General features: G+C 40.8%; 1 protein-coding gene across 4 annotated transcripts in view; it reads right to left on the reverse strand.

The window, feature by feature from the left end:
- Positions 1 to 27,350, reverse strand: part of LOC133617274 (SH3 and PX domain-containing protein 2A-like) — a 339,411-nt gene that overhangs the window by 305,168 nt on the left and 6,893 nt on the right. For 3 of the 4 annotated variants that reach the window (XR_012050910.1, XM_061977176.2, XM_061977174.2), the window contains exon 1: positions 24,591 to 25,135. Coding sequence is in view for 3 of the 4 variants with exons in the window: in XM_061977176.2 (XP_061833160.2) it covers positions 24,591 to 24,686 (96 nt within the window). In the remaining variant the exon portion in view is untranslated. Of the gene's footprint in view, positions 1 to 24,590; positions 25,136 to 27,350 lie in introns of those variants that run through there. The other variant, XM_061977175.2, reaches the window with a different exon arrangement.

Consider the following 27,350-nt stretch of genomic DNA (forward strand, 5'->3'; position numbering starts at 1 on the left):
ATGATCTACTGCTAACGATGGATTCTGATGCGTCATCTATGTTGCTGCTTCTTGATCTTAGCGCTGCTTTCGATACCGTCGATCATAATATTTTATTAGAGCGTATCAAAACACGTATTGGTATGTCAGACTTAGCTTTGTCGTGGTTTAACTCTTATCTTACTGACAGGATGCAATGAGTCTCCCATAATAATGTGACCTCGGACTATGTTAAGGTAACGTGCGGAGTTCCTCAGGGTTCGGTTCTTGGCCCTGCACTCTTTAGTATTTACATGCTGCCGCTAGGCGACATCATACGCAAATACGGTGTTAGCTTTCATTGTTATGCTGATGACAGCCAACTCTACATGCCCCTAAAGCTGACCAACACGCCGGATTGTAGTCAGCTGGAGGCGTGTCTTAATGAAATTAAACAATGGATGTCCGCTAACTTCTTGCAACTCAACGCCAAGAAAACAGAAATGCTGATTATCGGTCCTGCTAAACACCGACATTTATTTAATAATACCACCTTAACATTTGACAACCAAACAATTACACAAGGCGAATCAGTAAAGAATCTGGGTATTATCTTCCACCCAACTCTCTCGTTTGAGTCACACATTAAGAGTGTTACTAAAACGGCCTTCTTTCATCTCCGTAATATCGCTAAAATTTGTTCTATTTTATCCACTAGCGACGCTGAGATCATTATTCATGCGTTCGTTACGTCTCGTCTCGACTACTGTAACGTATTATTTTCGAGTCTCCCTATGTCTAGCATTAAAAAATTACAGTTGGTACAAAATGCGGCTGCTAGACTTTTGACAAGAACAAGAAAGTTTGATCATATTACGCCTATACTGGCTCACCTGCACTGGCTTCCTGTGCACTTAAGAAGTGACTTTAAGGTTTTACTACTTACGTATAAAATACTACACGGTCTAGCTCCGTCCTATCTTGTCGATTGCATTGTACCATATGTCCCGGCAAGAAATCTGCGTTCAAAGAACTCCGGCTTATTAGTGATTCCCAGAGCCCAAAAAAAGTCTGCGGGCTATAGAGCGTTTTCTATTCGGGCTCCAGTACTATGGAATGCCCTCCCGGTAACAATTAGAGATGCTACCTCAGTATAAGCATTTAAGTCCCATCTTAAAACTCATTTGTATACTCTAGCCTTTAAATAGCCCCCCTGTTAGACCAGTTGATCTGCCGTTTCTTTTCTTTTCTCCTCTGCTCCCCTTTTCCTTGAGGGGGGGGGGGGCACAGGTCCGGTGGCCATGGATGAAGTGCTGGCTGTCCAGAGTCGGGACCCGGGGTGGACTGCTCGCCTGTGCATCGGCTGGGAACATCTCTGCGCTGCTGACCCGTCTCCGCTCGGGATGGTGTCCTGCTGGCCCCACTATGGACTGGACTCTTACTATTATGTTGGATCCACTATGGACTGGACTCTCACAATATTATGTCAGACCCACTCGACATCCATTGCTTTCGGTCTCCCCTAGAGGGGGGGGGGGTTACCCACATATGCGGTCCTCTCCAAGGTTTCTCATAGTCATTCACATCGACGTCCCACTGGGGTGAGTTTTTCCTTGCCCGTATGTGGGCTTTGTACCGAGGATGTCGTTGTGGCTTGTGCAGCCCTTTGAGACACTTGTGATTTAGGGCTATATAAATAAAGATTGATTGATTTTTATATCTAACAATTTCCCAACTCATATGGAAACGGGGTTTGTATTTTACATTGCTACTTTGGTACATTTTAAAGGGGAACATTATCACCAGACCTATGTAAGCGTCAATATATACCTTGATGTTGCAGAAAAAAGACCATATATTTTTTTAACCGATTTCCGAACTCTAAATGGGTGAATTTTGGCCAATTAAACGCCTTTCTAATATTTGCTCTCGGAGCGATGACGTCACAATGTGACGTCGCATCGGGAAGCAATCCGCCATTTTCTCAAACACTGAGTCAAATCAGCTCTATTTTCTGATTTTTCGATTGTTTTCCGTACCTTGGAGACATCATGCCTCGTCGGTGTGTTGTCGGAGGGTGTAACAACACGAACAGGGACGGATTCAAGTTGCACCAGTGGCCCAAAGATGCGAAAGTGGCAAGAAATTGGACGTTTGTTCCGCACACTTTACCGACGAAAGCAATGTTACGACAGAGATGGCAAGAATGTGTGGATATCTTGCGACACTCAAAGCAGATGCATTTCCAACGATAAAGTCAAAGAAATCTGCCGCCAGACCCGCATTGAATCTGCCGGAGTGTGTGAGCAATTCAGGGACAAAGGACCTCGCTAGCACGGCAAGCAATGGCGGCAGTTTGTTCCCGCAGACGAGCGAGCTAAACCCCCTGGATGTCTTGGCTCACACCGTCAAGAGAAGAATATCGACCCTAGCTTCCCTGGCCTGCTGACATGAGGGTATGTCTACAGAATATATTAATTGATGAAAATTGGGCTGTCAGCACTCTCAAAGTGCATGTTGTTGCCAAATGTATTTCATATGCTGTAAACCTAGTTCATAGTTGTTAGTTTCCTTTAATGCCAAACAAACACATACCAATCGTTGGTTAGAAGGCGATCTCCGAATTCGTCCTCGCTTTTTCCCGTGTCGCTGGCTGTCGTGTCGTTTTCGTCGGTTTCGCTTGCATACGGTTCAAACCGATATGGCTCAATAGCTTCAGTTTCTTCTTCAATTTCGTTTTCGCTACCTGCCTCCACACTACAACCATCCGTTTCAATACATTCGTAATCTGTTGAATCGCTTAAGCCGCTGAAATCAGAGTCTGAATCCGAGCTAATGTCGCTATAGCTTGCTGTTCTTTCCGCCAAGTTGGTTTGTGTTGGCATCACTATGTGACGTCACAGGAAAATGGACGGGTGTTTATAACGATGGTTAAAATCAGGCACTTTGAAGCTTTTTTTAGGGATATTGCGTGATGGGTAAAATTTTGAAAAAAACTTCGAAAAATATAATAAGCCACTGGGAACTGATTTTTAATGGTTTTAACCATTCTGAAATTGTGATAATGTTCCCCTTTAAGTCTACTTTATACCTGCATTAACCTTTCCATCCTTACCCTTCCCATCATTTGTAACTGAGCTACTGTGTGGAACAATTTCCCTTGTGGATCAATAAAGTTTGTCCAAGTCTAAGTATAAGTGAGGACAGAGTTGTAAAAGAGATACAAAATTGAAAACACAGATGCAGGGGAAGAGACAGGAGAGCCAGCAGGGAAAACCGTGGAGATGATTTTCATTTCCACTTCCAGGTTAATTAAGACAAGCATTAGGAGGCTCCGGTGCAGGGAGAGCTGCTGGAGGTGAGGACATCAGTCTTAAGGTAGAAATCGACGCTAAATCTGTGTTAAAAAAAAAGGTAATCATGCCTCCAAAGTCTCACTGTTGTCATTTTCTGAAACTCGGCAGCCCTGGTGCTAGGTCTACATTTCACAACTGTCTGTATTACTTTATTTAACATACTTAAATAATCTATATTCAGACATCTGTCCATTGATTAAAACTTGTCTAAGCTGAATCGTAATGCAGAAAAATCAATGATTTTTCCCGCGCCTAGTAACAGATATGGAGAAGGGGTAGGACTAAATAAGTATTTCTACTCCTTTTCAGACATGTTGTATTGTGTGAATGTAACCAAGTGATGTTCTATACGAGGGGTCGGCAACCTTTACCAGTCAAAGAGCCATTTTGACCAGTTTCACAAATTATAGAAAACAATGGGAGCCGCAAAAATGTTAGAAATTTTAAATGAAATAACACTGCATACAAAGTTATTTTTTTGCTTTGTGCTATGTATAAACCAGGGATTTCAGACACGCTGCCCACACCTTTTTATGGAATTTTTAAGCTGGTGCGGCACGCGGGTTTTAAATGAATAGCGCTTGTCAGCGTCATGCGTGCCGTGATTGTACAGCATATAGCGCCCACTACAACCAGCGTGCCTGATCAGCCACATGTTGAATGGGGCTTCCGCTTGCTCACGTAGGTGACAGCAAGGCATACTTGCTCAACAACCACACAGGTTACACTGACGGTGGCGGTATAAAAAAAACTTTAACACTCTTACTAATAATGCGCCACACTGTGAACCCACACCAAACAAGAATGACAAACACATTTCGGGAGAACATCCGCACCGTAACACAACATAAACACAACAGGACAAATACCCAGAATCCCATGCAGCCCTAACTCTTCCGGGATACATTATACACCCCCGCTACCAAACCCCCTCTGTTAATACAGATCGTAGAGGGCGCCAAATGTTGTACCATCATGGCACGCCCTTATTATAGCTGTAAGGGTGAAAATCGGTGAATATTAATCCCGGGAGTTTTCTGCGAGAGGCACTGAAATCTGGAAGTCTCACGGGAAAATTGGGGGGTTCAGCAAGTAAGCTGCTGAGCCGCATCAGAGTGATCAAAGAGCCGCATGCGGCTCCGGAGCCGCGGGTTGCCGACCCCTGTTCTATACACACACTGCAGGTATTGATTATTTTGTACTCCAGTAATCAATTGATTTGACTGCTCTATTATTTGAGTAACCGAGTAAAACACACTTTGTAGCCTCAATGCATATTTTAGGGAAAACACACTATATTGCCAAAAATATTTGGCCTCCCATCCAAATGATCAGAATCAGGTGTCCTAATCACTTGGCCCGGCCACAGGTGTATAAAATCAAGCACTTAGGCATGGAGACTGTTTCTACAAACATTTTTGAAAGAATGGGTTGGGATGCCACCTGTGCAACAAACCCAGTCGTGAAATTTCCTCGTTGCTAAATATTCCAAAGTCAACTGTTGGCTTTTTTTATAAGAAAATGGAAGAGTTTGGGAACAACAGCAACTCAGCCACTAAGTAAACTGACAGAGAGGGGTCAGCGGATGCTGAAGCGCCTAGTGCAGGGGTCGGCAACCCGCGGCTCCGGAGCCGCATGCGGCTCTTTGATCACTCTGATGCGGCTCAGCAGCTTACTTGCTGAACCCCCCAATTTTCCCGTGAGATTTCCGGATTTCAGTGCCTCTCGCAGAAAACTCCCGGGATTAATATTCACCGATTTTCACCCTTACAGCTATAATAAGGGCGTGCCATGATGGTACAACATTTGGCGCTCTCTACAATCTGTATTAACAGCGTTCCAACTCAACACATGTTATACAATATGCATCTTCTGCTTGCACACGTACGTGACACCAAGCATACTTGGTCAACAGCCACACAGGTTACACTGACGGTGGTCATATAAAACAACTTTATCACTCTTACTAATAATGCGCCACACTTTGAACCAAAACCAAACAAGAATGACAAACACATTTCGGGAGAACATCTGCACCTTAACACAACAAAAACACAACAGCACAAACACCCAGAATCCCATGCAGCCCTGACTCTTCCGGGCTACATTATACACCCCTGCTACCACCAAACCCCGCCCCCACCCCAACCCTGCTCCCTCACACATCAACCCCCCCCCCTCTGTGCGTCGGTTGAGGTGGGCGGGGTTTGGTAGCGGGGGTGTATAATGTATCCCGGAAGAGTTAGGGCTGCATGGGATTCTGGGTATTTGTCCTGTTGTGTTTATGTTGTGTTACGGTGCAGATGTTCTCCCGAAATGTGTTTGTCATTCTTGTTTGGTGTGGGTTCACAGTGTGGCGCATTATTAGTAAGAGTGTTATAGTTTTTTTTATACCGCCACCGTCAGTGTAACTTGTGTGGTTGTTGACCAAGTATGCCTTGCTGTCACCTACGTGAGCAAGCGGAAACACCATACAACATGTAGCTGATCAGGCATGCTGGTTGTAGTAGTTGCTATATGCTGTACCATCACGGCACGCATGACGCTGACAAGCGCCGTTCATTTAAAACCCGCGTGCCGCACCAGCTTTCAAATTCCATATAAAAGGTGTGGGCAGCGTGTCTGAGACCCCTAGTTTACACATAGCACAAAGCAAAAAAAAAAAAAACTTTATATGCAGTGTTAATTCATTTAAAATTTAAAAAAAAAATGTGCGGCTCCCATTGTTTTCTATAATTTGTGAAACTGGTCAAAATGGCTCTTTGACTGGTAAAGGTTGCCGACCCCTGGCCTAGTGCAAAGACTTCGGTTGCTACAGAGCTCCAAACTTCATGTGACCTTCCAATTAGCCCACGTACAGCACGCAGAGAGCTTCATGAAATGGGTTTCCATGGCCGAGCAGCTGCATCTAAGCCATACATCACCAAGTCCAATGCAAAGCGTCGGATTTAGTGGTGTAAAGCCCGTCGCCACTGGACTCTAGAGCAGTGGAGACGCCTATTTGGAGTGATGAATCACGCTTTTCCATCTGGCGATCTGATGGACGAGTCTGGGTTTGGAGGTTGCCAGGAGAACAGTACATTTCGGACTGCATTGTGCCGAGTGTGAATTTTGGTAGGGGAGGAATTTGGTGGTGTTTTTAAGGAGTTGGGCTTGGCCCCTTAGTTCGAGTAAAAAGAACTTTGAATGCTCCAGGATACCAAAACATTTTGGACAATTCCATGCTCCCAACATTGTGGGAACAGTTTGGAGCGGGCCCCTTCCTCTTCCAACATGACTGTGCACCAGTGCACAAAGCAAGGTCCATAAAGACATGGATGACAGAGTCTGGTGTGGATGAACTTGACTGGCCTGCACAGAGTCCTGACCTGAACCCAAAAGAACACCTTTGGGATGAATTAGAACGGAGACTGAGAGCCAGGCCTTCTCCACCAACATCAGTGTGTGACCTCACCAATGAGCTTTTGGAAGAATGGTGGGAAATTCCTATAAACACACTCCGCAACCTTGTGGACAGCCTTCCCAGAAGAGTTGAAGCTGTAATAGCTGCAAAAGGTGGACCCACATCATATTGAACCCTATGGGTTAGCAATGGGATGGCACTTCAAGTTCATATGTGAGTCAAGGCAGGTGGCCGAATACTTTTGGCAATATAGTGTAGTTGAAACAATTTTTCTGTTTGCCATAGCCTTCATTCTTTTTTTCTAATAAATGCACACCATCAACATTGAAATGGCACTTTCAACGTGTGTATTGATAAACAATTAGAATTAAAAAAAACTCTCCACTGTGCTCCTCCACGCTCATGTGCACTCTATTGCAGCGGCCATAGAGAAACTATATCTAAGTATTTGAAGTTCAAGTTATATTGGTTAAACCCCTCAACTGATTAATTGAAGCAACACAATATAAATCAAATATTTGTTCTAATTGAATTTAAAATGTTAATCATTGCCGTCCTAATTCACTTTTATTTGGACTCCAACAAATACAAATCCCAAAACCAGTGAAGTTGGCACGTTGTGTAAATGGTAAATACAAACCGAATACAATTTGCTAATCCTTTTTAACTTATATTCAATTGAATGGACTGCAAAGACAAGATACTTAACGTTCAAACTGGAAAACTGTTATTTTTTGCAAACATTAGCTCATTTGGAATTTGATGCCTGCAACGTGTTTCACAAAAGCTGGCACAAGTGGCAAAAAAGACTGAGAAAGTTGAGGAATGCTCATCAAAACTTATTTGGAACATCCCACATGTGAACGGGCTAATTGGGAACAGGTGGGTGCCATGATTGGGTATAAAAGCAGCTTCTATAATATACTCAGTCATTCACAAACAAGGATGGGGCGAGGGTCACCACTTTTTGAACAAATGCATGAGCAAATTGTCCAACAGTTTAAGAACAACATTTCTCAACGAGCTATTGCGAGGAATTTAGGTCCTTAATATCAACAAAAGGTTCAGAGAATCTGGAGGTTTCACTGCACGTAAGCGACGATATTACGGACCTTCGATCCCCCAGGCAGTATTGCGTCAAAAAGCGGCATCAGTGTGTAAAGAATATCACCACATGGGCTCAGGAACACTTCAGAAAACCACTGTCAGTAACTACAGTTTGTTGCTACATCTGTAAGTGCAAGTTAAAACTCTACTATGCAAAGCGAAAGCCATTTATCAACAACACCCAGAAACGCCGCCGGCTTCGCTGGGCCCAAGCTCATCTAAGATGGACTGATGCAAAGTGGAAAAGTGTTCTGTGGTCTGACGAGTCCACATTTCAATATGTTTATTATGAAACTGTGGACATCGTGTCCTCCGGAACAAAGAGGAAAATAACCATCCGGATTGTTCTGGGCGCAAAGTTGAAAAGCCAGCATGTGTGATGGTATGGGGGTGTATTAGTGCCCTAGGCATGGGTAACTTACACATCTGTGAAAGCGCCATTAATGCTGAAAGTTACATACAGGTTTTGGAGCAACATATGTTGCCATCCAAGCAACTTTATCATGGACGCCCCTGCTTATTTCAGCAAGACAATGCCAAGCCACGTGTTACAACAGCGTGGATTTATAGTAAAAGAGTGCGGGTACTAGACTGGCCTGCCTGTAGTCCAGACCTGTCTCCTGTGTGGCGCAATATGAAGCCTAAAATACCACAACGGAGACCCCCGGACTGTTGAACAACTTAAGCTGTACATCAAGCAAGAATGGGAAAGAATTCCACCTGAAAAGCTTCAAAAATGTGTCTCCTCAGTTCTTGAACTTTACTGAGTGTTGTTAAAAGGAAAGGCCATGTAACACAGTGGTAAAAATGCCCCTGTGCCAACTTTCTTGCAATGTGTTGCTGCCATTAAATTCTAAATTAATTATTAGTTGTAAAAAAAAGATGTATTTTCTCAGTTTGAACATTAAATATCTTGTCTTTGCAGTCTTTTCAATTGAATATAAGTTGAAAAGGATTTGCAAAATATTGTATTCTGTTTTTATTCACGATTTACACAACGTGCCAACTCCACTGGTTTTGGGTTTTGTAGTTTTGTAGTGAGCTGATCACGCTCACTCATAAACACTTTATAAACGGGAATGCCTGTGAATATGTCGTACAATGTATGCATCATAGCTCCACCTCTTAACACAGTTTTTGCACACCTGGTCTGCCAGAGAATAAGATGTTCAGCCAACATTCTAGCCCTTTTAAAAAAAAGCGACAAATCTCGCAACTTGTTCTAGTTTTTTTTAGAGACTGACATAAAAGCACGCCTCGCTCTTCTCAGCAAGCATCGGGTGCTGTTGAGCGTAGGGGTGTGGGAAAAAATTGATTCGAATTCAAATCGCGATTCTCACTTTGTACGATTCAGTATTGATTCACATTTTTCAAAAATCGATTTTTATTTTTTTATTTTTTTTTATTAATCAATCCAACAAAATAATACAAAGCAATACTATAACAATGCAATCCAATTCCAAAACCAAACCCGACCCAGCAACACTCAAAACTGCAATAAACAGAGCAATTGAGAGGAGACACAAACACGACACAGAACAAACCAAAAGTAGTGAAACAAAAATGAATATTAACAACAGTATCAACATTAGTAACAATTTCAACATCTCTCATTGACATTATCATTAGACATTTATAAATAAATAAATAAATAAATAAATAAAATAAAAGAATAATGTCATAGTGGCTTACACTTGCATCGCATCTCATAAGCTTGACAACACACCGTGTTAGGGATGTCCCGATCCAGGTTTTTGCACTTCCGATCCGATACCGATATTGTTTTTGCACTTCTGATCCGATACCGATACTGACCGATACTGGCCTATCCGAGCATGTATTAAAGTTTAAAGTTATTTAGCCTACTTAGTTGTCAGAATCATGTTGAAAAGGGTTTTAGTACTCTTGATAACAACTAGCCAGCTGAATTAGGGGAGTTTGAATAATACACAATGGTTGGTAACAAGAAACTGACCTGTTTATTCAAGGATAAACACAAAATAGACAAAATTATACATGACAAACGGAAATGGCATCATTGAACTCGGGCTGGGCGATATGGCCTTTTTTTAATATTGCGATATTTTAAGGCCATATTGCGATACACGATATATATCTCGATATTTTGCCTTAGCCTTGAATGAACACTTGATGCATATAATCACAGCAGTATGATGATTCTATGTGTTTTGATTGATTGATTGAGACTTTTATTAGTAGGTTGCACAGTGAAGTACATATTCCATACAATTGACCACTAAATGGTAACACCCCAATAAGTTTTTCAACTTGTTTAAGTCGGGGTCCACTTAAATTGATTCATGATACAGATATATACTATCAGATATATACTATCATCATAATACAGTCATCACACAAGATAATCACATTGAATTATTTACATTATTTATAATCCAGGGTGTGGAGGGGGGAGCCGGATGTACCGTAAGTGTCAAAAAGACAGCCAAAAGAGTTTGATATGAGAATAAATCTAAAGCTAAAATATAGGGTAGAAATGCATCCATTTGCAAGAAATGTAGTCTTGATTTTCAACATTTTCTTTCAAGGCTTGCATATCTACATTAAAACATTCTTCTTCATACTGCATTAATATATGCTACTTTTAAACTTTCATGCAGAGAAGGAAATCACAACTAAAAAAATCACTAATTTTTTCATACGGTGTTGATCTGGAAATTTTTGCCTCTGCATTTTGATGGTGTGGACGTGTGGCACTGAATGGAGATAAGCGTCTCGACAGACGTCACAATATTTGAACAATGACGAAAACTGTTTTCTCTGTCGTGTCCGTGTGTCGAAAATTGTTATGCGCTTATTTTTTTATTTGATTTTGTGCGTGGCATAGATTTGCTATGCGCAGTGGACGCTTAAGCAGTGCGCAATTGCACAGGCGAGCACCTTAGAGGGAGCGTTACTCGCACGGCTGCGCTAGCATCACAGCTAACGTTAGCCATGCTGCTACCTCTCCGCTCGGGGAGGACGTATACGTATGTGACGTGTGTCGTGACTGTATGTGACGTATGACGTGACAGTATGTGACGTATGTCGTGACAGTATGTGACGTGTGTAAGAAGGTGCACTTGCTGTCTGTGAGAGGGAGACACAGAAAAGAGTGAGAAGAGCCTGTCGTGTAATGCCAGCAGCTAAAAGCAACTGCGTCAGAATCCACAGACTTGTGGATGTGTTGAAGGTGTGCTGGAAAATGCGGAACGGAACTTAGGGAGCAGCAGAAAAGTGGAATGTATTATTTAAATCTGTGCGTTGGAAAACACGGAGCGGAGTTTTGTTTTTTTAACTGGATCGGCATTTTCCCATGCCTTGCCGATACGCATTTTTTTGCAAATATTTTCACAAAGATAAAATAAGTCGTATTTTTGGTTCATTTAATAGTTAAAACAAATTTACATTATTGCAATCAGTTGATAAAACATTGTCCTTTACAATTATAAAAGCCTTTTACAAAAATCTACTACTCTGCTTGCATGTCAGCAGACTGGGGCAGATCCTGCTGAAATCCTATGTATTGAATGAATAGAGAATCCTTTTGAATTGGAAAAATATTGTTTTTGAATCGAGAATCACGTTGAATCGGAAAAAAAACGATTTATAATCGAATCGTGACCCTTAGAATCGATATTGAATCGAATCGTGGGACACCCAAAGATTCGCAGCCCTAGTTGAGCGCCTCTTCCCCATCTTGTTTTTTTTTTAAATCAAATATTTGAATTCTGATTCATTGTGAGAGGGAATTTAATGTGCATTTTATTCAACGTGTGTTGTCTTTTTTTTTTACAAATTATTTGTTCATGTACATTCAAAATTGTGCTGTAGAGCATGACAACCTAATTGCACATTGTAAACCTGGGAGAAGATTAAAACCGCAGCACTGGAGCACTGATTTCCAAGGCCTGAGGCAAACTATAATTAACCTGCCATGCGTAAGTCTGCTGAATACATTGTACTTGATGAGTACTTGAAGGTGAGTGCATACACAATACACCGTGAGTGGGAGAGGACGTGTTGTCCGAGGAACACACATCTTATTCTGACCTAAAACCTAACCATACACTGTGACTGTATCATATGGAATACTGTATATCATATAATCAGTCCTGTCATTTCAAAGAAATTGGACTGACATACTGTAAACCTAGTGTTTTTCAACCTTTTTTGAGCCAAGGCACATTTTTTTCATTGAAAAAATGCGGAGGCACACCACCAGCGAAAATCATTAAAAACTGAAACTCAGCAGCCGATATTGACAATAAAAAGTCGTCGTCGCAATTGTTGGATATGACTTTAAAGCATAACCAAGCATGCATCAATACAGATCTTGCCTCAAAGTAGGTGTACTGTCACCACCTGTCACATCACCCCCTGACTTATTTTGAGTTTTCCTGTGTGTAGTGTTTGTTCTTGTCTTGCGCTCCTATTTTGGTGGCTTTTTCTCTTTTTTTGGTATTTTCCTGCAGAGGTTTCATGTCTTCCTTTGAGCTATATTCCCCACACCTGCTTTGTTTTAGCAATCAAGAATATTTCAGTTGTTTTTATCCTTCTTTGTGGGGACATTGTTGAATGTCATTATCGGATGTACATTGTGGACGCCATCTTTGCTCCACAGTAAGTCTTTGCTGTCGTCCAGCATTCTGTTTTTGTTTACTTTGTAGCCAGTTTCGTTCCGCATATCCTTCCCTAAGCTTCAATGCCTTTTCTTAGGGGCACTCACCTTTTGTGTATTTTTGGTTTAAGCATTGGACACCTTTTTACCTGCACCCTGCCTCCCGCTGTTTCCGACATCTACGAAGCAATTAGCTACCTGCTGCCACCTACTGATATGGAAGAGTATTACACTGTTACACTGCCGAGCTCTAGACCAGTGTTTTTCAACCTTTTTTGAGCCAAGGCACATTTTTTTCATTGAAAAAATGCGGAGGCACACCACCAGCGAAAATCATTAAAAACTGAAACTCAGCAGCCGATATTGACAATAAAAAGTTGTCGTCGCAATTGTTGGATATGACTTTAAAGCATAACCAAGCATGCATCACTATAGCTCTTGTCTCAAAGTAGGTGTACTGTCACCACCTGTCACATCACACCCTGACTTATTTGGACTTTTTTAGTGTCTTCCTGTGTGTAGTGTTTTAGTTCTTGTCTTGCGCTCCTATTTTGGTGGCTTTTTCTCTTTTTTTGGTATTTTCCTGTAGCAGTTTCATGTCTTCCTTTGAGCGATATTCCCCACACCTGCTTTGTTCTAGCCATCAAGAATATTTCAGTTGTTTTTATCCTTCTTTGTGGGGACATTGTTGATTGTCATGTCATGTTCGGATGTACTTTGTGTACGCCGTCTTTTCTCCACAGTAAGTCTTTGCTGTCGTCCAGCATTCTGTTTTTGTTTACTTTGTAGCCAGTTCAGTTTTAGTTTCGTTCTGCATAGCCTTCCCTAAGCTTCAATGCCTTTTCTTAGGGACACTCACATTTTGTTTATTTTTGGTTTAAGCATTAGACACCTTTTTACCTGCACCCTGCCTCCTGCTATTTCCAACATCTACGAAGCAATTAGCTACCTGCTGCCACCTACTGATATGGAAGAGTATTACACTGCTGAGCTCTAGACAGCACCGACACTCAACAACAACACATCATTTGCAGACTATAATTACTGGTTTGCAAAAAATATTTTTAACCCAAATAGGTGAAATTAGATCATCTCCCACGGCACACCAGACTGTATCTCACGGCACACTAATGTGCCGCGGCACAATGGTTGAAAAACACTGCTGTAAACAACCATTGCCGTAACCAAAAAATTAACCAAACTTTCCAATACTATTTCTACAGAAATGCACATTTGCCTAATTTTTTTTATGATGGGCTAATTTACAACTACAGGTGGTCCTCATGTTATGATGTTTCGTGTGACGCCAATTGCCGTTACATATTTTGGCATTAAGATGTTCTACGTTACGACGTTCTATGTAGAGATGCATCGATCCGCATTTTTTTTCATTTCCCATCTGATCCCCATACCTGAATTTGGATATCTACCAATACAAATACCGTCCCGATCTTAGGGCTCTGTTCTTGTTGATTTTAAGTTGTGTTGCCGTGATTAGTTGACGTAAACTGTGAAAAATCATCGACGGCATTTTACTTAAAGGCCTACTGGAACACACTACTACCGACTACGCAGTCTGATAGTTTATATATCAATGATGAAATCTTAACATTGCAACACATGCTAATACGGCCGGGTTAGCTTACTAAAGTGCAATTTTAAATTTTGCGCGAAATATCCTGCTGAAAACGTCTCGGTATGATGACGTCTGCGCGTGATGTCACGGATTGTAGAGGACATTTTGGGACAGCATGGTGGCCAGCTATTAAGTCGTCTGTTTTCATCGCAAAATTCCACAGTATTCTGGACATCTGTGTTGGTGAATCTTTTGCAATTTGTTCAATGAACAATGGAGACAGCAAAGAAGAAAGCTGTAGGTGGGAAGCGGTGTATTGCGGCCGGCTGCAGCAACACAAACACAGCCGGTGTTTCATTGTTTACATTCCCGGAAGATGACAGTCAAGCTTTACCATTGGCCTGTGGAGAACTGGGACAACAGAGACTCTTACCAGGAGGACTTTGAGTTGGATACGCAGACACGGTACCGTGAGTACGCATGCAGCTGCGGCTTCCAAACATTTGATCGCTTGCCCGTACGTGCGTGCCGCTATGTGCATGTCACGTACGTAACTTTGGGGAAATATATGTGCTGAACTTTGGGGAGGTGAACGGTACTTTGGGCTGTGGGGTTGAGTGTGTTGTGCAGGTGTTTGAGTTGTATTGGCGGGTTATACGGATGGGAGGGGGAGGTGTTTGTTATGCGGGATTCATTTGTGGCATATTAAATATAAGCCTGGTTGTGTTGTGGATATGTCTTGTGTTTATTTACTGTTTTAGTCATTCCCAGCTGAATATCAGGTCCCACCCGCCTCTCACAGCATCTTCCATATCTGAATCGCTCCAACTGCCCTCTAGTCCTTCACTCTCACTTTCCTCATCCACGAATGTTGTTGGATCAACAACGTTAAATATCAATGTTGTCTCTATTTACAAATAGAACCATTTTAAAACCTTTTTTCGAAGTCAGTTTGACAAGACGAGTACGCAGAATCGACAAAACCAGAATTATTCCGTACATAAGGCGCACCGGGTTATGTCGACTTTTGGGGGGGGGGGAAAGTATTGTAAGTGCGTCTTATAGTCCGGAAAATACGGTATTTAATATCAGTTTGACAAGACGTGTACGCAGAATCAACGTTGTTTCAATGTCTTGCGGCTATTGGGATTAATACCACGTATTAAAACTATCAGATCGATGCAGACATTTACATTATGTTGTACTTGGAATTAAAAAAAATATTTGGTGTTATTTGGGCAAATAACTGCCCATGTCTCTTCAGTGTCTTCTATTAGGGGGGGGGGGGGGGTATTTTTAAGTGCGCCTTATAGTCCGGAAAATACGGTATTTAATGTCTGGTTGTGACATGGATTCGATCATTGAATTTTGGTCATCCCCCAACCAACAACGTCGATCCAACGTTAGATATAAATGTTGTCTCTATATACGAATACAACAATTTTAAAACCTTTTTTCGAAGTCAGTTTGACAAGACGTGTACGTAGAATCGACATTGAAACAATGTTTTGCGGCTACCGGAAACGGTGTCCGCGAACCTGGCCACGTATTAACCCTGTATCAGATCAATGCAGACATTTACATTATGTTGTACATGGAATTATTAATATTTGGTGTAATTTGGGTCCATGTCTGGCTTCATGGCTGAAGGTTTGATTTGCAATTCAAACATTCCATGAACTTGCACTGGACTTCCAGCATGATCAATATGCAAAAATAACATTGCGAAACAAAACACCAGATAATAATGTCTTACGAAGTCGTACTAAAACATTTTAATGGATTTTTGAGCGACGTGTGTAATGTTCTATATTTTCAACAATGTTGGTGTTTATTTGAATCATATTGCGGTCTACACATATCTCTTATGTTTGACTGCCATCTACTGGTCACACTTATTACACAATGTGCCAAAAAAAATCGCTTCGAGGTCGGCGAGCAAAACCAGAATTATCCCGTGCATTAGGCGCACCGGGTTATGTCGAGTTTTGAGGGGGGAAAAGTATTTTAAGTGCGCCTTATAGTCCGGAAAATACGGTATTTAATGTCTGGTTGTGACATTGATTTGATCATTCAATTTTGGTCATTTCCCAACCAACAACGTTGATCCAACGTTAGATATCAATGTTGTCTCTATTTACGAATACAACAATTTTAAAACCTTTTTTCGAAGTCAGTTTGACAAGACGAGTACGCAGAATCGACAAAACCAGAATTATTCCATACATTAGGCACACCGGGTTATGTCGACTTTTGAGGGGGGGGAAAGTATTTTAAGTGCGCTTTATAGTCCGGAAAATACGGTATTTAATGTCTGGTTGTGACACTGATTCGATCATTGAATTTTGGTCATTTCCCAACCAACAACGTTGATCCGACGTTAAGTATCAATGTTGTCTCTATTTACGAATACAACAATTTTAAAACCTTTTTTCGAAGTCAGTTTGACAAGACGAGTACGCAGAATCGACAAAACCAGAATTATTCCGTACATTAGGCGCACAGGGTTATGTTGACTTTTGAGGGGGGAAAAGGTATTTTAAGTGTGCTTTATAGTCCGGAAAATACGGTATTTAATGTCTGGTTGTGACATTGATTCGATCATTGAATTTTGGTTATTTCCCAACCAACAACGTTGATCCAACGTTAAGTATCAATGTTGTCTCTATTTACGAATACAACAATTTTAAAACCTTTTTTAGAGGACAGTTTGACAAGACGCGTACGTAGAATCGACATTGTTTCAATGTTTTGCAGCTGCCGGGATCGGTGTCCGCGAACCTGGCCACGTATTAACTCTGTATCAGATCAATACAGACATTTACATTAAGTTGTACATGGAATTAAAAACTAAAATTTGGTGTAATTTGGGCCCATGTCTCTTCAGTATCTTCTATTAGCAACCAAAGTATTTTAAGTGCGCCTTATAGTCCGGAAAATACGGTAATTACCGGTAATGTCTGGTTGTGACATTGATTCGATCATTGAATTTTGGTCACTTCCCAACCAACGTCAGATATCAATGTTGTCTCTATTTACGGATACAACCATTTTAAAACCTTTTTTCAAAGTCAGTTTGACAAGACGAGTACGTAGAATCGACATTGTTTCAATGTCTTGCGACTACTGGGATCGGTGTCCGCGAACCTGGCCACGTATTAAAACTCTGTATCAGATCAATGCAGACATTTACATTATGTTGTACATGGAATTATTAATATTTGGTGTAATTTGGGTCCATGTCTAGCTTCATGGCTGAAGGTTTGATTTGCAATTCAAACATTCCATGAACTTGCACTTGACTTCCAGCATGGTCAATATGCAAGAATAATATTGCGAAACAAAACGCCAGATAATGTCTTACTAAGTCGTACTAAAACATTTTAATGGATTTTGAGCGACGTGTGTAATGTTCTATATTTTCAACAATGTTGGTGTTGTTTATTTGAGTCATATTGCGGTCCACACATACCTCTTATGTTTGTCTGCCGTCTACTGGTCACACTTATTACACCAGGTGCCAAATAAAAATCGCTTCGAGGTTGGCGAGCAAAACCAGAATTATCCCGTACATTAGGCGCACCGGGTTATGTCTACTTTTGAGGGGGGGGAAGTATTTTAAGTGCGCCTTATAGTCCGGAAAATACGGTATTTAATGTCTGGTTGTGACATGGATTCGATCATTGAATTTTGGTCATCCCCCAACCAACAACGTCGATCCAACGTTAGATATAAATGTTGTCTCTATATACGAATACAACAATTTTAAAACCTTTTTTCGAAGTCAGTTTGACAAGACGTGTACGTAGAATCGACATTGAAACAATGTTTTGCGGCTACCGGAAACGGTGTCCGCGAACCTGGCCACGTATTAACCCTGTATCAGATCAATGCAGACATTTACATTATGTTGTACATGGAATTATTAATATTTGGTGTAATTTGGGTCCATGTCTGGCTTCATGGCTGAAGGTTTGATTTGCAATTCAAACATTCCATGAACTTGCACTGGACTTCCAGCATGATCAATATGCAAAAATAACATTGCGAAACAAAACACCAGATAATAATGTCTTACGAAGTCGTACTAAAACATTTTAATGGATTTTTGAGCGACGTGTGTAATGTTCTATATTTTCAACAATGTTGGTGTTTATTTGAATCATATTGCGGTCTACACATATCTCTTATGTTTGACTGCCATCTACTGGTCACACTTATTACACAATGTGCCAAAAAAAATCGCTTCGAGGTCGGCGAGCAAAACCAGAATTATCCCGTGCATTAGGCGCACCGGGTTATGTCGAGTTTTGAGGGGGGAAAAGTATTTTAAGTGCGCCTTATAGTCCGGAAAATACGGTATTTAATGTCTGGTTGTGACATTGATTTGATCATTCAATTTTGGTCATTTCCCAACCAACAACGTTGATCCAACGTTAGATATCAATGTTGTCTCTATTTACGAATACAACAATTTTAAAACCTTTTTTCGAAGTCAGTTTGACAAGACGAGTACGCAGAATCGACAAAACCAGAATTATTCCATACATTAGGCACACCGGGTTATGTCGACTTTTGAGGGGGGGGAAAGTATTTTAAGTGCGCTTTATAGTCCGGAAAATACGGTATTTAATGTCTGGTTGTGACACTGATTCGATCATTGAATTTTGGTCATTTCCCAACCAACAACGTTGATCCGACGTTAAGTATCAATGTTGTCTCTATTTACGAATACAACAATTTTAAAACCTTTTTTCGAAGTCAGTTTGACAAGACGAGTACGCAGAATCGACAAAACCAGAATTATTCCGTACATTAGGCGCACAGGGTTATGTTGACTTTTGAGGGGGGAAAAGGTATTTTAAGTGTGCTTTATAGTCCGGAAAATACGGTATTTAATGTCTGGTTGTGACATTGATTCGATCATTGAATTTTGGTTATTTCCCAACCAACAACGTTGATCCAACGTTAAGTATCAATGTTGTCTCTATTTACGAATACAACAATTTTAAAACCTTTTTTAGAGGACAGTTTGACAAGACGCGTACGTAGAATCGACATTGTTTCAATGTTTTGCAGCTGCCGGGATCGGTGTCCGCGAACCTGGCCACGTATTAACTCTGTATCAGATCAATACAGACATTTACATTAAGTTGTACATGGAATTAAAAACTAAAATTTGGTGTAATTTGGGCCCATGTCTCTTCAGTATCTTCTATTAGCAACCAAAGTATTTTAAGTGCGCCTTATAGTCCGGAAAATACGGTAATTACCGGTAATGTCTGGTTGTGACATTGATTCGATCATTGAATTTTGGTCACTTCCCAACCAACGTCAGATATCAATGTTGTCTCTATTTACGGATACAACCATTTTAAAACCTTTTTTCAAAGTCAGTTTGACAAGACGAGTACGTAGAATCGACATTGTTTCAATGTCTTGCGACTACTGGGATCGGTGTCCGCGAACCTGGCCACGTATTAAAACTCTGTATCAGATCAATGCAGACATTTACATTATGTTGTACATGGAATTATTAATATTTGGTGTAATTTGGGTCCATGTCTAGCTTCATGGCTGAAGGTTTGATTTGCAATTCAAACATTCCATGAACTTGCACTTGACTTCCAGCATGGTCAATATGCAAGAATAATATTGCGAAACAAAACGCCAGATAATGTCTTACTAAGTCGTACTAAAACATTTTAATGGATTTTGAGCGACGTGTGTAATGTTCTATATTTTCAACAATGTTGGTGTTGTTTATTTGAGTCATATTGCGGTCCACACATACCTCTTATGTTTGTCTGCCGTCTACTGGTCACACTTATTACACCAGGTGCCAAATAAAAATCGCTTCGAGGTTGGCGAGCAAAACCAGAATTATCCCGTACATTAGGCGCACCGGGTTATGTCTACTTTTGAGGGGGGGGAAGTATTTTAAGTGCGCCTTATAGTCCGGAAAATACGGTATTTAATGTCTGGTTGTGACATTGATTCGATCATTGAATTTTGGTCATTTCCCAACCAACAACATTGATCCAACGTTAGATATCAATGTTGTCTCTATTTACGAATACAACAATTTTAACACCTTTTTTCGAGGACAGTTTGACAAGACGAGTACGCAGAATCGACAAAACCAGAATTATTCCGTACATTAGGCGCACCGGGTTATGTCGACTTTTGAGTGGGAATTAAGTATTTTAAGTGCGCCTTATAGTCCGGAAATACGATATGTAATATCTGGTTGTGGCATGGATTCGATCATTGAATTTTGGTCATTTCCCAACCAACAACGTTGATCCAACGTTAAGTATCAATGTTGTCTCTATTTACGAATACAACAATTTTAAAACCTTTTTTCAATGTCAGTTTGACAAGACGAGTACGCAGAATCGACAAAACCAGAATTATTCCGTACATTAGGCGCACCGGGTTATGTCAACTTTTGAGGGGGAATAAAGTATTTTAAGTGCGCCTTATAGTCCGGAAATATGGTATGTAATATCTGGTTGTGATATTGATTCGATCATTGAATTTTGGTCATTTCCCAACCAACAACATTGATCCAACGTTAAGTATCGATGTTGTCTCTATTTACGAATACAACAATTTTAAAACCTTTTTTCGAAGTCAGTTTGACAAGACGTGTACGCAGAATCAACGTTGTTTCAATGTCTTGCGGCTACTGGGATTAATACCACGTATTAAAACTCTATCAGATCGATGCAGACATTTACAGTATGTTGTACTTGGAATTTAAAAAAATATTTGGTGTTATTTGGGCAAATAACTGCCCATGTTTCTTCAGTATCTTCTACTAGGAGCATTATTCCTGTAATGGCTGAAGGTTTGTTTTGCAATTCAAACTTGCACTGGACTTCCAGCATGGTCAATATGCAAGAATAATATTGCGAAACAAAACGCCAGATAATATGTCTTACTAAGTCGTACTAAAAACATTTTGATAGATTTTTGAGCGCCATGTGTAATGTTCTATATATTTTCAGTGGAACATATAAAATGTTGGTGTTGTTTACTTGAGTCATATTGCGGTCTACACATATCTCTTATGTTTGACTGCCATCTACTGGTCACACTTATTACACAATGTGCCAAATAAAATCGCTTCGAGGTCGGCGAGCAAAACCAGAATTATCCCGTACATTAGGCGCACCGGGTTATGTCGACTTTTGAGGGGGGAAAAGTATTTTAAGTGCGCCTTATAGTCCGGAAAATACGGTATTTAATGTCTGGTTGTGACATTGATTCGATCATTGAATTTTGGTCATTTCCCAACCAACAACGTTGATCCAACGTTAGCTATCAATGTTGTCTCTATTTACGGATACAACAATTTTAACACCTTTTTTCGAGGACAGTTTGACAAGACGAGTACGCAGAATCGACAAAACCAGAATTATTCCGTACATTAGGCGCACCGGGTTATGTCGACTTTTGAGTGGGAATTAAGTATTTTAAGTGCGCCTTATAGTCCGGAAAAATGATATGTAATATCTGGTTGTGGCATGGATTCGATCATTGAATTTTGGTCATTTCCCAACCAACAACGTTGATCCAACGTTAGCTATCAATGTTGTCTCTATTTACAAATAGAACCATTTTAAAACCTTTTTTCGAAGTCAGTTTGACAAGACGAGTACGCAGAATCGACAAAACCAGAATTATTCCGTACATTAGGCGCACCGGGTTATGTCGACTTTTGGGGGGGGGGGGGGGGGAGTATTGTAAGTGCGTCTTATAGTCCGGAAAATACGGTATTTAATATCAGTTTGACAAGACGTGTACGCAGAATCAACGTTGTTTCAATGTCTTGCGGCTACTGGGATTAATACCACGTATTAAAACTCTATCAGATCGATGCAGACATTTACAGTATGTTGTACTTGGAATTTAAAAAAATATTTGGTGTTATTTGGGCAAATAACTGCCCATGTTTCTTCAGTATCTTCTACTAGGAGCATTATTCCTGTAATGGCTGAAGGTTTGTTTTGCAATTCAAACTTGCACTGGACTTCCAGCATGGTCAATATGCAAGAATAATATTGCGAAACAAAACGCCAGATAATATGTCTTACTAAGTCGTACTAAAAACATTTTGATAGATTTTTGAGCGCCATGTGTAATGTTCTATATATTTTCAGTGGAACATATAAAATGTTGGTGTTGTTTACTTGAGTCATATTGCGGTCTACACATATCTCTTATGTTTGACTGCCATCTACTGGTCACACTTATTACACAATGTGCCAAATAAAATCGCTTCGAGGTCGGCGAGCAAAACCAGAATTATCCCGTACATTAGGCGCACCGGGTTATGTCGACTTTTGAGGGGGGAAAAAGTATTTTAAGTGCGCCTTATAGTCCGGAAAATACGGTATTTAATGTCTGGTTGTGACATTGATTCGATCATTGAATTTTGGTCATTTCCCAACCAACAACGTTGATCCAACGTTAGCTATCAATGTTGTCTTTATTTACGGATACAACAATTTTAACACCTTTTTTCGAGGACAGTTTGACAAGACGAGTACGCAGAATCGACAAAACCAGAATTATTCCGTACATTAGGCGCACCGGGTTATGTCGACTTTTGAGTGGGAATTAAGTATTTTAAGTGCGCCTTATAGTCCGGAAAAATGATATGTAATATCTGGTTGTGGCATGGATTCGATCATTGAATTTTGGTCATTTCCCAACCAACAACGTTGATCCAACGTTAGCTATCAATGTTGTCTCTATTTACGAATAGAACCATTTTAAAACCTTTTTTCGAAGTCAGTTTGACAAGACAAGTACGCAGAATCGACAAAACCAGAATTATTCCGTACATTAGGCGCACCGGGTTATGTCGACTTTTGGGGGGGGGGGGGGAAGTATTGTAAGTGCGTCTTATAGTCCGGAAAATACGGTATTTAATGTCTGGTTGTGACACTGATTCGATCATTGAATTTTGGTCATTTCCCAACCAACAACGTTGATCCGACGTTAAGTATCAATGTTGTCTCTATTTACGAATACAACAATTTTAAAACCTTTTTTCGAAGTCAGTTTGACAAGACGAGTACGCAGAATCGACAAAACCAGAATTATTCCGTACATTAGGCGCACAGGGTTATGTTGACTTTTGAGGGGGGAAAAGGTATTTTAAGTGTGCTTTATAGTCCGGAAAATACGGTATTTAATGTCTGGTTGTGACATTGATTCGATCATTGAATTTTGGTTATTTCCCAACCAACAACGTTGATCCAACGTTAAGTATCAATGTTGTCTCTATTTACGAATACAACAATTTTAAAACCTTTTTTAGAGTACAGTTTGACAAGACGCGTACGTAGAATCGACATTGTTTCAATGTTTTGCAGCTGCCGGGATCGGTGTCCGCGAACCTGGCCACGTATTAACTCTGTATCAGATCAATACAGACATTTACATTAAGTTGTACATGGAATTAAAAACTAAAATTTGGTGTAATTTGGGCCCATGTCTCTTCAGTATCTTCTATTAGCAACCAAAGTATTTTAAGTGCGCCTTATAGTCCGGAAAATACGGTAATTACCGGTAATGTCTGGTTGTGACATTGATTCGATCATTGAATTTTGGTCACTTCCCAACCAACAACGTCGATCCAACGTTAGATATCAATGTTGTCTCTATTTACGGATACAACAATTTTAACACCTTTTTTCGAGGACAGTTTGACAAGACGAGTACGCAGAATCGACAAAACCAGAATTATTCCGTACATTAGGCGCACCGGGTTATGTCGACTTTTGAGTGGGAATTAAGTATTTTAAGTGCGCCTTATAGTCCGGAAAAATGATATGTAATATCTGGTTGTGGCATGGATTCGATCATTGAATTTTGGTCATTTCCCAACCAACAACGTTGATCCAACGTTAGCTATCAATGTTGTCTCTATTTACAAATAGAACCATTTTAAAACCTTTTTTCGAAGTCAGTTTGACAAGACGAGTACGCAGAATCGACAAAACCAGAATTATTCCGTACATTAGGCGCACCGGGTTATGTCGACTTTTGGGGGGGGGGGGAAGTATTGTAAGTGCGTCTTATAGTCCGGAAAATACGGTATTTAATATCAGTTTGACAAGACGTGTACGCAGAATCAACGTTGTTTCAATGTCTTGCGGCTATTGGGATTAATACCACGTATTAAAACTATCAGATCGATGCAGACATTTACATTATGTTGTACTTGGAATTAAAAAAAATATTTGGTGTTATTTGGGCAAATAACTGCCCATGTCTCTTCAGTGTCTTCTATTAGCAGCATAATTCCTGTCAAGGCTGAAGGTTTGATTTGCAATTCAAACTTGCACTTGACTTCCAGCATGGTCAATATGCAAGAATATTAAGAGTTATTAAAAAAGACAGCTGAAGGACACAACATGGTGTTGAAGACCCACTTTTCCCAGTGTTTGCGTCACAAGCAGCTGGACTACAAGAAAAACGTTAGCCGTTAAAAATAAAAATAAAAATAAAAATAATAAAATGGCATGTACTCACGTAGTGTTTGGACGGACTGCGCCTCTTCTCCACGTCCACCACTTTGACGTCCAGCACCGTCCGGACCTGCATCTTCACCCTGCACAGGCTATGCATGGGAGAGAGAAGAAGGAGGACACACACAAGCTGAAATCACGCCGAATAAACGGCAGCATTCATCGCCCCAACGAGGGAAGACGTCAGCTCGCTGTCGTCCCAAAAGTGAAGCGAGTTCCTTTGTGTCTGCGGGGGAGCGTCCGCATACCTGGACGTCACAGTCAGGTATTTTTTTATTATTTTTTTTTACCATCAATCCAGCGCCGAACACGTCCTGTAATCCATCAAAGATTTTAGTGGGCTTTTTCTTTCGACTTGGACCTGACGACGTATCACTCCGTTCGTTTCCTCGATGCGAGAAATCTCCACGGTAACTTCCTTTTTCCGGGGTTTACGTAAGGAGTTCGGTAAATATATATTTAAAAAAAAAAAAAAAAAAAAAAAGAAAAAAAAGACGGTATGTTTCCCGAGGTAGAGCAGTTTCTGGGAGGAACACTGAGTCATGAGCTGCTTTCTGGCCGGAGACATGAGCAGCTGCGAGCGTGGCTACAGATGTTCCAGCACCCACCAATCAGGAGGAAGCGTGGAGGAGGCCCGTAAGTGACTCGATGCTGCTCCCTAGTGGACACTGGGAACACACGTACGTGCACCTTCAAAGCCAAGCCGTAGTTTTTTATGACAAAAAAACAAAAAAACAAACAAAACAAAAAAAAACCACCTATGGAGCCCCGAAAGGGACATGGGGTTTTTTTTTTTTAGACATGTATCTCGTGCGCACGAGAAACTTTTTATAACGTTATAAAAAAAAAAAAGCTAACTTTTTAATCTAATTTTTTTTTTTACACTTTTTACTCTAATTCCCCCAGCCATACACCTTAGAGCAGTGGTCCCCCAACCAGGTACTGGTCCGTGGATCGATTGGTACCGGACTGCACAAGAAATTTAAAAAAAAAAAAAAACTATATATACAGGTAAAAGCCAGTAAATTAGAATATTTTGAAAAACTTGATTTATTTCAGTAATTGCATTCAAAAGGTGTAACTTGTACATTATATTTATTCATTGCACACAGACTGATGCATTCAAATGTTTATTTCATTTAATTTTGATGATTTGAAGTGGCAACAAATGAAAATCCAAAATTCCGTGTGTCACAAAATTAGAATATTACTTAAGGCTAATACAAAAAAGGGATTTTTAGAAATGTTGGCCAACTGAAAAGTATGAAAAAGAAAAATATGAGCATGTACAATACTCAATACTTGGTTGGAGCTCCTTTTGCCTCAATTACTGCGTTAATGCGGCGTGGCATGGAGTCGATGAGTTTCTGGCACTGCTCAGGTGTTATGAGAGCCCAGGTTGCTCTGATAGTGGCCTTCAACTCTTCTGCGTTTTTGGGTCTGGCATTCTGCATCTTCCTTTTCACAATACCCCACAGATTTTCTATGGTGCTAACGTCAGGGGAGTTGGCGGGCCAATTTAGAACAGAAATACCATGGTCCGTAAACCAGGCACGGGTAGATTTTGCGCTGTGTGCAGGCGCCAAGTCCTGTTGGAACTTGAAATCTCCATCTCCATAGAGCAGGTCAGCAGCAGGAAGCATGAAGTGCTCTAAAACTTGCTGGTAGACGGCTGCGTTGACCCTGGATCTCAGGAAACAGAGTGGACCGACACCAGCAGATGACATGGCACCCCAAACCATCACCCAACCATGCAAATTTTGCATTTCCTTTGGAAATCGAGGTCCCAGAGTCTGGAGGAAGACAGGAGAGGCACAGGATCCACGTTGCCTGAAGTCTAGTGTAAAGTTTCCACCATCAGTGATGGTTTGGGGTGCCATGTCATCTGCTGGTGTCGGTCCACTCTGTTTCCTGAGATCCAGGGTCAACGCAGCCGTCTACCAGCAAGTTTTAGAGCACTTCATGCTTCCTGTTGCTGACCTGCTCTATGGAGATGGAGATTTCAAGTTCCAACAGGACTTGGCGCCTGCACACAGCGCAAAATCTACCCGTGCCTGGTTTACGGACCATGGTATTTCTGTTCTAAATTGGCCCGCCAACTCCCCTGACCTTAGCCCCATAGAAAATCTGTGGGGTATTGTGAAAAGGAAGATGCAGAATGCCAGACCCAAAAACGCAGAAGAGTTGAAGGCCACTATCAGAGCAACCTGGGCTCTCATAACACCTGAGCAGTGCCAGAAACTCATCGACTCCATGCCACGCTGCATTAACGCAGTAATTGAGGCAAAAGGAGCTCCAACCAAGTATTGAGTATTGTACATGCTCATATTTTTCATTTTCATACTTTTCAGTTGGCCAACATTTCTAAAAATCCCTTTTTTGTATTAGCCTTAAGTAATATTCTAATTTTGTGACACACGGAATTTGGGATTTTCATTTGTTGCCATTTCAAATCATCAAAATTAAATGAAATAAACATTTGAATGCATCAGTCTGTGTGCAATGAATAAATATAATGTACAAGTTACACCTTTTGAATGCAATTACTGAAATAAATCAAGTTTTTCAAAATATTCTAATTTACTGGCTTTTACCTGTATATATATAAATATATATATATATCCATCCATCCATCTTCTTCCGCTTATCCGAGGTCGGGTCGCGGGAGCAGCAGCTTAAGCAGGGAAGCCCAGACTTCCCTCTCCCCAGCCACTTGGTCCAGCTCCTCCCGGGGGATCCCGAGGCGTTCCCAGGCCAGCCGGGA

The sequence above is a fragment of the Nerophis lumbriciformis genome, linkage group LG16 (genome assembly GCF_033978685.3).
Source record: "Nerophis lumbriciformis linkage group LG16, RoL_Nlum_v2.1, whole genome shotgun sequence".
Taxonomy (NCBI): domain Eukaryota; kingdom Metazoa; phylum Chordata; class Actinopteri; order Syngnathiformes; family Syngnathidae; genus Nerophis; species Nerophis lumbriciformis.